The 15,901-nt window shown below is 43.3% G+C and overlaps 1 protein-coding gene across 1 annotated transcript in view; it reads left to right on the plus strand.

Annotated features, from left to right (window-relative positions):
• Positions 1 to 10,615, plus strand: part of LOC122942186 (polycystic kidney disease 2-like 1 protein) — a 90,104-nt gene extending 79,489 nt beyond the window's left edge. Inside the window, exons 12-15 of the mRNA XM_044299686.1 lie at positions 1,460 to 1,577; positions 3,762 to 3,898; positions 6,493 to 6,640; positions 10,445 to 10,615. Coding sequence (XP_044155621.1) covers positions 1,460 to 1,577; positions 3,762 to 3,898; positions 6,493 to 6,640; positions 10,445 to 10,615 — 574 coding nt within the window. The remainder of the gene's footprint in view (positions 1 to 1,459; positions 1,578 to 3,761; positions 3,899 to 6,492; positions 6,641 to 10,444) is intronic.
• Positions 10,616 to 15,901: the final 5,286 nt, after the last annotated feature.

Consider the following 15,901-nt stretch of genomic DNA (forward strand, 5'->3'; position numbering starts at 1 on the left):
TGTTATGGACAACGAACACAGGTGCATTTTATTGATGGCATTTTGAATGCACAGAGATACCGTGACGAGATCCTGAGGCCCATTGTTGTGCCATTCATCCACGACCATCACCTCATGTTACAGCATAACAATGCACGGCCCCATATTGCAAGGATCTATACACAAATCCTGGAAGCTGAAAACATCCCAGTTCTTGCATGGCCAGCAGACTCACCGGACATGTCACCCATTGAGCATGTTTGGGATGCTCTGGATCGGCGTATAGGACAGCGTGTTCCAGTTCCTGCCAATATTTTGCAACTTCGCACAGCTATTGAAGAGGAGTGGACCAACATTCCACAGGCCACAATCAACAACCTGACCAACTCAATGCAACGGAGATGTGTTGCACTGCATGAGGCAAATGGTGGCCACACCAGATACTGACTGGTTTCCCCCTCGTAAGGCAAAACTGTGCACATTTCAGAGTGGCCTTTTATTGTGGGCAGTCTAAGGCACACCTGTGTAATATTCATGCTGCCTAATCAGCACCTTGATATGCCACACCTGTGAGGTGGGATGGATTATCTCGGCAAAGGAGAAGTGCTCACTAACACAGATTTAGACAGATTTGTGAACAATATTTGAGAGTAATGGGTCTTTTGTGTATGTAGAAAATGTTTCAGATCTTTGAGTTAAAGAGGACCTTTCACTACTCTACAAATGAAAAACTAACTATACCTGTGGGCAGAGCGGCGCCCAGGGGTCCCCCTGCACTTACTAGTAAGTCTGGGCGCCGCTCCGTTCGCCCGGTATAGGCTCCGGTGTCTGCGCTCCCTCTGACTGATTTCTTGTAGGAGGCGTGTCCCTTGCTGCACTGCTGGCCAATCGCAGCGCACAGCTCATAGCCAGGCTATGAGCTGTGCGCTGCGATTGGCCAGCAGTGCAGCAAGGGACACGCCTTCTACAAGAAATCAGTCAGACGGAGCTGAGACACCGGAGCCTATACCAGGCGAACGGAGCGGCGCCCAGACTTACTAGTAAGTGCAGGGGGACCCCTGGGCGCCGCTCTGCCCACAGGTATAGTTAGTTTTTCGTTTGTAGAGTAGTGAAAGGTCCTCTTTAAGCTCATAAAACATGGGAGCAAAACCAAAAGTGTTGCGTTTATATTTTTGTTCAGTGTAGATAGATAGATGTAGATAGATAAAGATGGATAGATAAAGATAGATAGATAGATATCACTGCTTGAGAAAGGTTCCAGAGGGAGATCCGAAACGTTGCATCTGGTGTAATAAACACGTATCTATCTTTGGGAAGTACCGTGGAATTTCCTTTTTCATAGATTAATAGAGATAAAAAGATAGATAGATATAGATAGACCCTATATGAAATAAAGTCAATTAAGTTTATTCAGCAAAAAATACAATTAAATCATAACATGTTTTTTATCTATTACATTTGGCAACCTACTGTTTTGTAGGATGGGTCATGATGATCATGAAATTACAGCTGCCTTTTCCAGATTTGACCAGGATGGTAACCGGATTCTGGATGAAGATGAACAGAATAGAATGAGAGATATTCTGGAGAGAAATAGAGTACGTAAAGGATAGGTCTTTGATAAGTATGAAAGAATTCTCTATGCTTCTGTTTTAATGGTAGCAGTTACAGAGCACTCTGTCTACTTCGAAGTAACTAATGCAAGAAGGATCATCAAAAGTGTGATATAAGTAAACTACATGGTTCTAAAAAAGGGAACACATATCAAAGTATGACCAAGTCACTTAGCGCTTATCCAGGAAAAGATATTTATGACTTGAGCCTTGAGCACCGCAGCCTATTCCTAGATCTTGTGACATCACTGTACATCGGTCACGTGGCTTAGTTGCAGCTCAGCTCCATTCAAGTCAATGGGGCTGAGCTGCAATACCAAACACTGCCACTATACGATGTACAGCGCTATCCTTGGAAAGCTGCTGGGAGCCTGCATCACTCATCAGATCCACGGAGGCCTTATAACATCTTGGTGCTGGATACCACAGGACACTTTCAGAGGCCTTGTGGAGTCCTTACCTTAATACACTCATCAACATTTAAATTGCAACACCAAGAAGGAAAAGTCATGGAATTATGGAAAATCACAGGATTGATAGAAATGTTAATGATATGCAAATGTATTATTGCTAGAGATGAGCAGAGTATTTGAAAATTCGATTCTGATGCTTCACCAAATTTTACAAAACAATTTGCTCCATGACAAATTATTTAATCACAAAGCGCATTTCTTTGAAAGTAGTGGGTACAATTACAGGGAATGGTGATTGCTCTGCTCCCTGTCATTGTACCCCTCAGATGCCGCTTTTATCGCTGATCGCAGCATCTGACATAGGTAAAATATTACTTACCTCATCCATTTAATCACAAAGAGCCGGCTGCCACCATCTTGATTGAAGATCTAGCGCAAAAGATTGTGCTGCCCATGATGACGTTACACGTCACCGAGCACGGGATTTTAAGTGGGATCTTCAATCAAGATGGAGGTGGCTGGCTCTCTGCGATCGAATGGATGAGGTAAGTAGGATATTTTTTTTTTTATGCTATTTCAGGGAAAATTGATTCGCTACTACAAAGGATGAAGAAATTCAGCTTCACGGCGAATCCAATTTTCCCGATTCGCTCAATACTAACTGAAACAAAAGTGGACTCATCGCTAAAGAGGACAGACCTCCATTGCTGTCTTGCTGTGCACCTTGAAAACCTTTGAGAGTAGTGGTCTGACGTAAGTGGAACGCCTGTGGCTGGATGTCTGGCTCGTGGCCCAATGTCATGCAAACGTCTTGTGATAGTTTGTGTAAACACTGTTTGCCTCCCTAGACTTAAGATGTGACGTCCAATTTCACTTGCAGTACAGAATGGATCACCATGTGCCTTTTTTCTAATCATACGATCCATCTGTGTAGAGGTTCTCCTCAACCACCCGGACACACAACGTTGAACATCTCGGCCTAGACGCATATCGATCTTCTGGAGTGCTAAACCAAGTCTATCAGTTCACGGATTCTATCCTTCTCAGTAGCAATAACTGGCCCATTGACAAACAGGAAGCATTGCACAGTCATCCCATACAACTTTATCAGATTTATGAGGTTTCTGCAGCTAAATAACTTTGCTTTCAATCTAGCTTTTATAGTCCTTCCACACACGACAGATTGGAGATACAGTAGGTGCTTGAAAATGTGATTGCATATCTTAGGCTCCATTCACACGTCCGCAAAATGGGTCCGCATCCTTTCCGCAATTTTGCGGAAAGGGTGCGGACCCATTCATTCTCTATGGGGACGGAATGTGCTGTCCGCATCCACATTTGCGGATCCGCACTTCCGCATCCGTGCTTCCGTTTCCGCAAAAAAATAAAACATGTCCTATTCTTGTCCGCAATTGCGGACAAGAACAGGCATATTCTATTATGTCGGCAATGTGCGGTCCGCAAAATGCGGAACGCGCATTGCCGCTTTCTGGTTTTGCGGATCCGTGTCTCCGTGTATCCGCAAAACACATTGCGGACGTGTGAATGGAGCCTTAGTGACACCTGCTACTCCCTCGATTTGCATAACCTTATGACTTGTCCTTCTTAGTGGTGTTCCTGGTCTTTAGGCACTTGGAATATAATGGCTGATTGGTGTACATTTCCTTTACCCATGTTAACGTACCCAGATAAATCCATCATGTTTTACTTGTTTTTTTATTGATCTAATACACTATTATTATAATTTTTGTTACAGCTGGCTCTGAATGCTGAAATTGAGAACTTGGGCAGATCTCAAGCGAACACAGATTTGGACACAGTGGTGAACTTATCAGACCTGAGGAATGACCTGTCCAGCAAGCCAAGCTGGGTTTCACAAGAAGAATTTACAATGTATGAAGCTTTATTAATGTACACAAATAACACTCCGATAAGAGTACAAATGTGCTACAGTTTGTGCAAAATCTGCTCTCCAAGTATCAATTTCAGGAACCTTGCTTGGGCGAAGAAGCAGGGGGGTGTTTACATACATACGGTACTGTGCAAAAAAATTTTTTTTGCAGGTGTGGAAAAAAAAAAAAAAAGCAATTAAAAATGTTTTAAAAAATAGTAGAATAGAAACAGGGCCAAGCGACTCAACTATGCAAAAAAACTTAGGAACTGGGGTGAAAAAAAATGACAGCAGGTGCTCAGAAATATTTGGCTGAAACAAAGGGCAGTTTATTCACGTAGGGCTAGAGAGCAGTACAATAATGAGTATCTGCAGGCAACAGTGAAGTATGGTGGAGGTTCCTTGCAAATTTGGGGCTGCATTTTACCAACCTGAGTTGGGCATTTGGTCAGGATTAATGGTGTCCTCAGTGCTGAGATACGTATCCGTCATGCAGTACCATCAGGGAGGAATCTGAATGGCTCCAAATTTATTCTGCAGCAGGACAATGACCCCAAACATTCAGTGTTGTCATTAAAAACTATGTTCAGTGTAAGGAGGGATAAGAAGCCCTGGAAGTGATGATCTGGTCCCAACATAACCCTGATCTCAACATCACAGAGTCTGCCTGGGATGACATGAAGAGAGGAAGAGAAGACTATGACCAAGCCTACATCCACAGAAGATCTGTAGTTAGTTCTCCAAGTTGTCTGGAAAAACCTCCCTGCCCAGTTCCTTCAAAAGCACAAGTGTACCTAGAAGAATTGGTGCTGTTATGAAGGAAATGGGTGGTCATACCAAATATTGATATATTGATTGGAATTAGATTTCAGTTTTGTCCAGTTATTTTGTTAATTCATAAAAATAGGTTATAACACTTCTGTTTTTTAAAACAGTCTTACTTTTTCAGCATTTTTCCACACCTGCGTAAAACATTTGCACAATACTGTACATCAATATAGCAGCATCAATGGGTGTGCATTACATGGTATGTACATTGGTTTCTGTGTACACAGTGCATCCATATAGACTACCATACAGAAACGAGTAAACACAGCCTCATCTATTACCACAGTCTCTGAGGTCACGTATTGAACACACCACTCAGTCGCTGAATTTTGTGCACAAAGTGACTCTTATGCTTTGTTTCCCCGATAATGATTTTCGGGCTGAGCAATATGCATGAATCTTATACTGGTAATCCAGTCAGCTCTAATTTAGTTTTAAGGACATTACTTTTCTTCTTGTTTTGGGGTTTTTGGCTATAGGTTTCACTAGCGCTACAGAAGGTATGGCAGAGAAAATGGAAACGATATAATACCCATAAATTACACCCGTACTATGGTGTGCTAGAGAATCAATTGACTGAGAGATACATTAAGCCTATTGAACACATAAAAAGAACCAGTATCTAACGTGACGTTAGAGATTTCATAAAAATTATAATAGGGAGAAAAAGAAAGAATGAGAATGAAACTGTCCAAACACAAAGCTCCCATGACATGTCTCAGTTGTGGTTATTTTTCAGTGAGTGCAGAGATTCTGAACAGTTAATAGTGCTGTAGCCATGTATAAGGTAAACCATTCTCTAAATAGATAATATAAATAGAAAAAGTAATTTTATTTAAATTACGCAGTTTTTTTTTTCTTCGCATACAGTGTTTATTAATGTTTAGGTACACCTTCGCGGTCAACTTTTTTTATGAGTGCATTTTACTCATTTTAAGCAATTCTTTCAATTGGTCTTTATTAAAACGTTTAAGCAGTTTTTGTCCTACAAGGTTTAATTTCAGCCTAGCTGTAGAATGAGTCCTGTCTTGTTCCTGTTCTGACAGCTGGATCTGTAGCCCTAGCTCTGATCTCCTGACGGCTCATAAACACTCATTTAAGCCATAGTCCTATCAGTTTTATTATAATTCAAGCTTAATGAGTGTTTATGAGCGGTCAGGAGATAAGAGATAAAGTCTGTACATAGCCTTAGAACAGGAACATGACGGGACTCGCTCTAAAGCTAGGCTGAAAGTTAACCCTGGAGGTCAAAATTTGCTGGAAATTTGAAATACTGACTAATTGAGAAAAAGATTTTTAACCCGTAATGAGTAAAATGTAAACATAAACAAATTGCATCCGAAGGTGTTCATAGCCTTTAATGGAAAGATAGGCAAGCCCAACATCTATAAGAAACTAAAAAGGTCCTGTAATGTACCATAAAAATGTGAAAACGAATTCTAATATCCTACTGCTGTTCTGAGTTAGGCCTGATGCACACGACCGTAGGTGTTTTTGCGGTCCACAAATTGCAGATCAGCAAAATACAGATACTGTCTGTGTTGCATCTGCATTTTCTTCAGACCCATTGATGTCAATGGGCCTGTGGTTTGCATTTTGAGGTCAAGAAAAGGACATGTTCTATTCAGGTTCTGATGACAAGGTGTCCCTTTCTCATTTCTGACAGATGCAGTGTTAATATAAAATCTACATAGATGTCGCTACATGATGATATATGAAATAAACCAGCAAATGCCTCATAAACGTGTTACTCGTGCTTATGTTCTAGATTTCAGATAAGACTGCAGCAACTTGAAATGTCCATCAGCCGAATAATGAGAAAAGTAGAAACTGTGGAGATGAAATTGGAGACAATGGAAACAAACAAGATAAAGCAGTCGAACCTGACGGATAATCTGCCGAACAATATAGCAAAGGTGAGTTTTGTGGTCATTGACTTCTGAGCTTCTACAAACACACCTGCTCTGATGCCATATACAGCACTAGACGATATACAGCAGGAGTGCTCAAACTGTGGCCTGGGGGCCACATGTGGACCTCGATACAGTTCTGTGCCACCCCCAACTATCTGGTAACAGACATGTATGTCTATGTCTGGTGGCTGCTCAAATGTATTTTTCATGCATTCTCCCATTAGATGGGAGTCAAGGAACTGTAAGTAGACATTAGTGGTATATACTGTATTTCCAATATGCCGTAAATACAGTATTTCAGTTAATGCCCCTTTAAATTTTATTTTCCGCCCTTGACGTTGGTTCAGTCTGACAATGTGTCCCCCACCCAGAAAACTTTGTGCACCCCTGATATACAGTAAATGCTGCAACCGCGCACATTTCCGACATGCAGTACTTTTTTGTTCCGTAAAAAATAAAATGATCTCAGACGGAAATGGCTCAAACGTGCATAACTGATGAACGGAAGAACGGAAAATAAACATGGAAAATCGTATTGCCAGGAGTAAATGTTCAGATCAGATGCCATATTGCTAGATTTAAGAGGTTTTCTGAGACAGAGAACCCCTTTTGATACTGCCACAGGGTCCAAGGAACAAAAAACAAAAAAAAAACTCCCTTCCCCTCCACTTCCAATCCAAGCTGGACCAGAAACGCGGCATGCCATTTATATGCATGTCACTGCTGAGACCACCGATAAGCCTGCAGTGGTGATGTCCACATAGACGACACACCACAATGCTGGAAGTGGAGAAGGGAACTGGGATGCTGGTGTTAGGAGCTTGTTTTTTTTTTTTTTTATCCCTGTACACTGTCTGGCAATATTAAAAGGGGATCCCAATCTCTGAGTAGCCCTTTAAATAGAATATGCAACAAAGGAGAGAAAAGAAAAAAGAATGCGGCACTCACCAAAAATTACTCTTTGCAGCTTTATTCACATAAAAAGGTCAGCGACATGCGGGCAAAACACAGCTAAAAGGCAACAGCCGTTTCGCGCTTGTTGCGCTTTTTCAACAGGCGCGAAACGGCTGTTGCCTTCTAGCTGTGTTTTGCCCGCATGTCGCTGACCTTTTTACGTGAATAAGGCCTCTGCACACGGCCACTCTGTTTTTTGCGGTCCGCAGCCCGTGTGCCTTCCACAATTTGCGGAACGGAATAGGCGGCCCATTGTAGAAATGCCTATTCTTGTCCGCAAAACGGGCAATAATAGAACATGTTATATTTTTTTTGCGGGGCCACGGAACGGAGCAATGGATGAGGACAGCACACAGAGTGCTGTCCGCATCTTTTGCGGCCCCATTGAAGTGAATAGGTCCGCACCCAAGCCGCAAAAACTGCGGCTCGGATGCGGGCCAGAACAACGGTCGTGTGCATGAGGCCTAAAGCTGCAAAGAGTATTTTTTGGTGAGTGCCGCATTCTTTTTTCTTTTCTCTCCTTTGTTGCAAATACTACTTGTTTTTTATGCTGAGCACCACCACTTCTCACATTCGATCAGTGCAGCACCAAATGAAATCCCACACCTACAGCAGTGCCGACCGTATCCTTTACATATTACTACTTTAAATAGATGATCTGGCCACGTGATAGTTCAACAACCAGGTCCACAGCTCCTTCTGGTGCATTGAAAAAGATCCAATGCAGAGGACCCCAACATCTTTCCCATGACATTCATGTGTCCTATAAGATGTATGACCATTATATTATCTATATGAGGGAACCCTTTTGAGGAGGAGCCATTGACCAGTGCCCAAAATGGCACTCGGCTGACCCCCATATGATACAAAGAGAGGTGATGGTAGCAAGACATCTTAGACTCATGCACATGAACATCTTCCACCTGTGCCATGCATTGGGGAAAGCAAATTGCGGCCCTCAATGCACGTGCACCATCCACGTGGGCGGTGCTGACGGATGCAGACCTATTCAACTTGAATGGGTCCACGATCTGTCTGCACTGTAAAAAACGGAATATGTTCTATTTTTATGTTCAGTGAGGAGGCAGTGCTTCCGTGGCCTTCCGCTCCATAGCTTTCGTATCTGTGAAACATTGCACACACAGTGCCCGCATATTGCGGGCCGCAATATGGGCGCAGGCAGCACAAACTGATTTTTTTTCCTGTCTTCAGTTTATTGCGGAAATGTAGTGCAATCCATTTCCGTATGTCCGCATGGCTGTTCTGAAAAAAATATATATATTTGAACATTTCCTATTATTGTCCGCATTGCAGACAAGGATCGAACTGTCCTGCTAGGGGCCAGCTGTTCCGTTCTGCGATTTACGGACTGCAAAACATCCAACGGTCGTGTGCAAGAGCCATCAGGCCCCTTTGACACGGGCGAGTTTTCCGCGCGGGTGCAATGCGTGAGTTGATTGCACCCGCACTGAATCTCGAGCCATTCATTTCTATGGGGCTGTGCACATGAGCAGTGATTTTCACGCATCACTTGTGTGTTGCGTGAAAATCGCAGCATGCTCTATATTCTGCGTTTTTCACGCAACGCAGGCCTCATAGAAGTGAATGGGACTGCGTGAAAATCGCAAACATCCGCAAGCAAGTGCGGATGCGGTGCGATTTTCACGCACGGTTACTAGGAGACGATCGGGACCCGATCTTTATTATTTGCCCTTATAACATGGTTATAAGGGAAAATAATAGCATTCTGAATACAAAATGCATAGTACAATAGGGCTGGAGGGGTTAAAAATAAATAAATAATACTTTAACTGGCCTTAATCCACTTGTTCGCGCAGCCGGCATCTCTTCTGTCTTGTTCTGTGAGGAATAGGACCTTTGATGATGTCACTACGTTCATCACATGGCCCGTCACATGATCCATCACCATGGTAAAAGATCATGTGAGGAGTGCTTTGACGTCACCACAGGTCCTTTACCCAGGTCCTGAAGAAAGAAGACAGGAGAGAAGCCGGGCTGCGCGAAAAAGTGGATTAAAGTGAGTTAAATTATTATTAAAAAATATTTAACCCCTCCAGCCCTATTGTACTATGCATTCTGTATTCAGAATGCTATTATTTTCCTTTATAACCATGTTACATAGTAACATAGTAACATAGTACATAAGGCCGAAAAAAGACATTTGTCCATCCAGTTCGGCCTGTTATCCCGCAAGTTGATCCAGAGGAAGACCCCTCTCTAGTAGCTATAGCCTGTAATATTATTACACTCCAGAAATACATCCAGGCCCCTCTTGAATTCCTTTATTGTACTCACCATCACCACCTCCTCAGGCAGAGAGTTCCATAGTCTCACTGCTCTTACCGTAAAGAATCCTTTTCTATGTTTGTCTACAAACCTTCTTTCCTCCAGACGCAGAGGATGTCCCCTCGTCACAGTCACATGTTATAAGGGAAAATAATACAATCTACAGAACACCTAACCCAAACCCGAACTTCTGTGAAGAAGTTCGGGTTTGGGTACCAAACATGCCGATTTTTCTCACACGCGTGCAAAACGCATTACAATGTTTTGCACTTGCGCAGAAAAATTGTGCATGTTCCCACAACGCACCTGCATCTTTTCCCGCAATGCCCGTGTGAAACCAGCCTTACAGTGACATCAAGGCATTTCCATATGAGAAGATTTGGTGTCACGCAATCCTTGAACTTTTTGCTAGGTATCTGCCAGCAATCATTCTGTAGGGAGCCTAAAATTAATACATACAATTCAAAACTAGCATTTTACCAGTTTAATTTTTAATCAGGACTTTTTCTTTTATTGAGAAAGATATATTTTTTTTTATTATTTAAGGAGAAACAATTAAGCTGGGAAGAAATCCATCCAAGCAATCTGGTGAAGGAAGACAAAGAAGGCTGGGAATCTGAGTACAAGCCCAGGAACATCACAGAACCATCGTACAGAAACAGTAACGCCATCTATCCACATACGAATGGCTCACAGAATTCTTTAAATTTCACTTAGAGACCAAGTTACTCGTTACTTGAGTGTGTGACTTTTACCCATTACCTCTACATTAGAAAGAAAAAAAAATTGTAATCTACTGTAAAGTACCTGTCTGTTCTGTGTTGTGGATCAATATAGTTCTATCTGGATTCGGAATATGACATTAGCAGTCGTCCTGTGCACAGCTTTCTATTACCTTTCACTCCCCCCCAACCCTACTGGTTATTCGTGCCTATTTGCTAACTGGTGCGTGTTCACATCTGCATTGAAGGCACCTGTCTAGTAATGGAGTAGGGGCACCACTAGTGTTTGTGTTGTGTATGATGTGGCTTTTTCTACAATTAGGGCTCATGCACACTCCATGCCCATATTGCGGCCCGCAAACAGCGGGTCTGCAATATGCAGGCACCGGCCATGTGCACCCTGCATCACAGATGTGGACCTATTTCATGAATGAGTCCGCAATCCGCAAGGTCCGGAGTGGAACAGAGGCTTGGAACCCCACAGAGTGCTTCCATGGGGTTTCTGTTCGTGCCTCCGCACTGCAAAAAAAAAAAAAAGGTGTGCATGCACTTCTTTTTTTGTGGTGCGGACAGACCAAGGACCTATTCAAGTTGAATCAATCTGGATCCGTCTGCAGAATCTGGACGGATTTTGTCCCGTGCATTGGGGACCCCAAATTGCATGTGTGCATGAGCTCTTAGGCAGATGTGAACAGTGCCTTACCGTTTGGCCACACCAAGTGGAATTTCCACTAAGTATTTTGCTGCATTTTCACAGCATAATCAGCATGCATTACATACACATTTGTTGTGGATTTTACCATTTGCATTGCAAAGAGTGAAATCTGCAGTGGAAAGTTTCAACAGTTTAAAATCTGAACCGTAGGTCAATTTATGATATACCGGTAGATTTTTTCCCCCCCCACTCCATGTAGATGAGATTTGCCAACATCTATGCTTGGCTGACATGAGTGTGCAGGTTTATGGTGGATTCAGAGAGCTAATCATCAGCTAATGTATTTAAAGGGTTCTGCAGTTTGTTTAAACTGGTAATCTATAGTCTGGATACATCATCAGCATCTGATCGGCGGGGGTCCGACGCTCGGGACCCCCGCTGATCAGCTGTTTGAGAAGGCAGCTGCGCTCAGGGGAACGGCGCTTAGCCGCGCCCAGGCCAGTGATACTAGTTGTGACGTCACTCGGCCAGCGATAATACATAGTGAGAATGTCGCGGTGCTGCTGGAGCGCCGCTGCTTTCTCAAACAGCTGATCAGCGGGGGTCCCAGGTGTCGGACAAACGCTGACCAGAGGATAGATCATCAGTTTTAACAAAGTGCAGAACCCCTTTAAGGAGAAATCTCCAGCTACTGAATATCAGGCATGAGCACATTATGGCTGGCTCACATAACCTGAACTGTGGAAAGGAAAAGGTAAAGGCATCTTTACATGGGCCGGGAAGGGGCATTCCTAGGAACACTCATTCTTAATAACTGTCTTATATAAAAGTGATGCTGATTAAATGCTCGTTCAGCAGGTGAAAGCATCCCTGGTACGGTCACTTAAAATCATCGCTTCTGGGCAGCAGATCAGGCAGTCTAAACAGCCCAGAAACAATGATTCTCTATAGGGATGAGCAATGACTGTAGCGATCCCTCATCCACATGCAGAGAAGATGATTGCTGCATGTAAATGCAGCTCTCACTTCCTCCGCCAAGCGGCAATTATTGGGAATGAATGGATAGTTCCTGATAATTGTCAGCTGTGCCGGCCAAGGTAAAGAGGCCTTAAAGGGCTTCTGTCACCCCCCATTGTGCAATTTTCATTAGCCGACATTAGCTATTTGCTGTCAGCTGAGTGCAATCATACATGTCCTACCTTTGTCTGTGGCTTATTTCTTGTAAAAATCAAACTTTTATCATTTCTTCACTGCCAGCAAGTTGAGCCGCCGCATTTGCCACTTCTAGACACGCCCCATATCCTCTTTATAGCCAGGGCCAGCGAGCGCTCTCCTCCTCCCGCTGGCCCCGTCTGCTGCTGAATTCCCGCGTCTGCGCCGTAACATTCCTCAATCGGCGCAGGCGTACTGAGTGAAGGATGCGCGCTTGCCAGCTCCTTCCTCAGTGCGCCTACGCTGATTACGTCACACTACACCCGGAAGAGAAGACTGCCGATTATCGCTGATGCCGACAGTCTTCTCTTTCGGGTGTAGTGTGACGTGATCGGCGCAGGCGCACTGAGGAAGGAGCTGGCAAGCACGCGTCCTTCACTCAGTACGCCTGCACCAATCGAGTAACGTTACGGCGCAGGCATTCAGCAACAGACGGGGCCAGTGGGAGGAGGAGAGCGCTCGCTGGCCCTGTCTATCAAGAGGAGATGGGGCGTGTCTAGAAGATGCGGCGGCCAACTTGCTGGTGGTGAAGAAATTTGCATATGATAAAAGTATGATTTTTACAAAAAATAAGCCACAGACAAAAGGTAGGACATGTATGATTGCACTCAGCTAACATTAGCAAATAGCTAATGTCGGCTAATGAAAATTGCACAATGGGGGGTGAAAGAAGCCCTTTAAAGGGAATCAGGCAGGAGAAGCTGGCTGCCCTGTTACATGTGCACTTGGCAGCTGAAGGTCCATGTTGGTCACATGTTCATATGTGCCCGCATTGCTGAGAAAATGGATGTATTAATATATGCAAATGAGCCACTAGGAGCAATGGGGGCATTGCCATTTCACCTAAAAGCGCAGCATAATCTGCAACTGCCGCCCTCTGCACTTTGATTGACAGTGACAGGTCATCAGGCCTGGCCCTCTCAAAGTGCAGAGGGCGCAGCAGTTGCAATGAGATCAGAGCCTCTGGGTGTAATGGCAACACCCCCATTGCACCTAGAGACTCATTTGCATACATTAACATTTAATTTTTCTTTGCAATGCGCACATATGAACATGGGACCAACACAGATGCCTTCAAGTGCCAAGTGCACATGTAACATGTCAGCCAGTGTCATAGGTACAAATCTGCTGACAGATGTCTTTAAAGGCAATCTATCATCAACTTTATGCTGACCTTACGGAGAGCAGTATTAAAGAGGACCTTTCATCAGTCCAAACATTGTGAACTAAGTATACAGACATATACAGCGGCGCCCAGGGATCTCACTGCACTTACTATTATCCCTGGGCGCCGCTCCGTTCTCCTGCTATGCCCTCCGGTATGTTCAGTCACTTGGTTATAGTAGGCGGAGTCTGCCCTTGTTCTGCTCGGCGTCTCCTTCTCCTAGGTTGTAGCGCTGGCCAATCGCAGAGCAGTGCACACAGCCTGGGAGAAAAAAACCTCCCAGGCTGTAAGCTCTGCGATGCAATTGGCCAGCGCTACAGCCTGGGAGAAGAAGACGCCCAGGAGAACAAGGGCAGACTCCGCCTACTATAACCAAGAGTCCAAAATCTCTGCCTACTATAACCAAGTGACCGAACATACCGGAGGGTATAGCAGAAGAACGGAGCGGCGCCCTGGGATAATACTAAGTGCAGTGAGATCCCTGGGCGCCGCTGTACAGATCACAATGTTTGGACCGATGAAAGGTCCTCTTTAATTAGTGACAAACATGCTGATGTCAGCGGTGTGTCACTCATGAGCTAAACTTAAGTGGTTGCTGAGAACCGGAATCATAATCATTGCAGCCCAGGCCTTGAAAAGAGTCAAATCTACTTGAGAAGAGTCCTGGTTATCCATAATCTCCTGCTCTCCCCGACCATCTGCTGATGATTGGCAGTTCTCTCCTAGAGAGAAAGGGAGAAAACCCGGTAGAAGACTGTCAGTCATCAGCAGGTGGGCAGGAATTCATGACTAACCATGACTCTTCTCAGGTGGCCGTGACTCTTTTCCAGGCCCAGTCTGCAATGATTGTGATGTTGGTTCTCGGCAACCACTTATTTTTAACTTTTGAATGACAGACCGATTAAATCAACTCACCTGTCTCTACTTTATGCTGCCTGATGACAGGTTCCCTTTAAAGTATAGCACTGTATTCTTAAATCTACTCAATGCTGCTTTAGGCTAATTGAACGGGGAAGATTTATCAAAACAATGTAGCTTATAACCAGAGTTGTAGCTAGGCTTTTTTTCACCGGTCACAAAAGGTTGTTTTTTGCCCTAGCCCTGAATCTATATACTCCAGTCATGACAAAATGGCTTGTTGGTGCCCCTCAGCAGCCGAGTCAAATGGCTCTAGAATATGTCTCCCTGCTCGTAGCAATTGACTGATTCCAGGTTATTTTTTTTTAAAATGTTCCTTTGCAAAAAACTGATTAATTATAGGTAACTCCTGCGTGATACTTTTTAACAAAAGGTGACAGTCTCCCCATTACTGTTGTCCATATAGTCCTCAGCTGCTGCATTGGTAGGAAGACATCTGTCCAAGTACTGATGGCACTAAAGTTGCCAACATGATTACTAGATCGTAAAAATATACACACATAAAAGTTTTAAGATTAATTTCTGAAATCAACAATTATATTCTCTACTTTTCTGTTTGGGTTGTACATCTAATCACTATTAAACTCCCTGACTACCCTGCACATAATTCTGCGTCATGTGCCGCCTACTGTATTAACCAGTACTGTATACATTTTAGACAAAAACGCGTAAAATAATTAGACTGAAATGTATATTTCTAGCTGACAAGCATGACTGCAATAGGAAATGTAATTAACTAAATGAAAAATTAGAGCTATGAAAATAGAAACCTGTTATAACATGGTGGATATTGAATTATAATAAAGGCTTAGCCAGATCACTTTGTCAGAGAATCGGTTTAATACTCGTTATTTAAAAAAAATTTAAACATGCATACCAAATGGATATTTTTGTATATTGCATACAGCATGCCATTAAACTGCAATTTAATTAAAAAAAAAACATACATGGTATAAGTTACTTTGTAATACAAGGTATATTCTGACGCGTCCGATGAATAAATCTGAGCAGCTTCCTTGCCTTTCACTAAATGAATATTTCCTGATTCAAACTAATGATGGCAAATACACAACTGTTGAGTTGGAGAGTGGAGTTTCCTCCAAACGTCAGGTAATGGGTATGATGCCACCATATAATTTTATTTATAAAGCACTCTATAGAGGACATCACTCAAAATAGCATTTGTCCTCATTGGAGCGCACAATCTAAATATCAAATTAAAGGGGTTTTCCAGGATTTACATATTAACCCCTTAAGGACTCAGCCCTATTTCACCTTAAGGACCAGGCCATTTTTTGCAAATCTGACCAGTGTCACTTTAAGTGCTGATA

The sequence above is a fragment of the Bufo gargarizans genome, chromosome 6 (assembly GCF_014858855.1).
Source record: "Bufo gargarizans isolate SCDJY-AF-19 chromosome 6, ASM1485885v1, whole genome shotgun sequence".
In the NCBI taxonomy this organism is placed as follows: domain Eukaryota; kingdom Metazoa; phylum Chordata; class Amphibia; order Anura; family Bufonidae; genus Bufo; species Bufo gargarizans.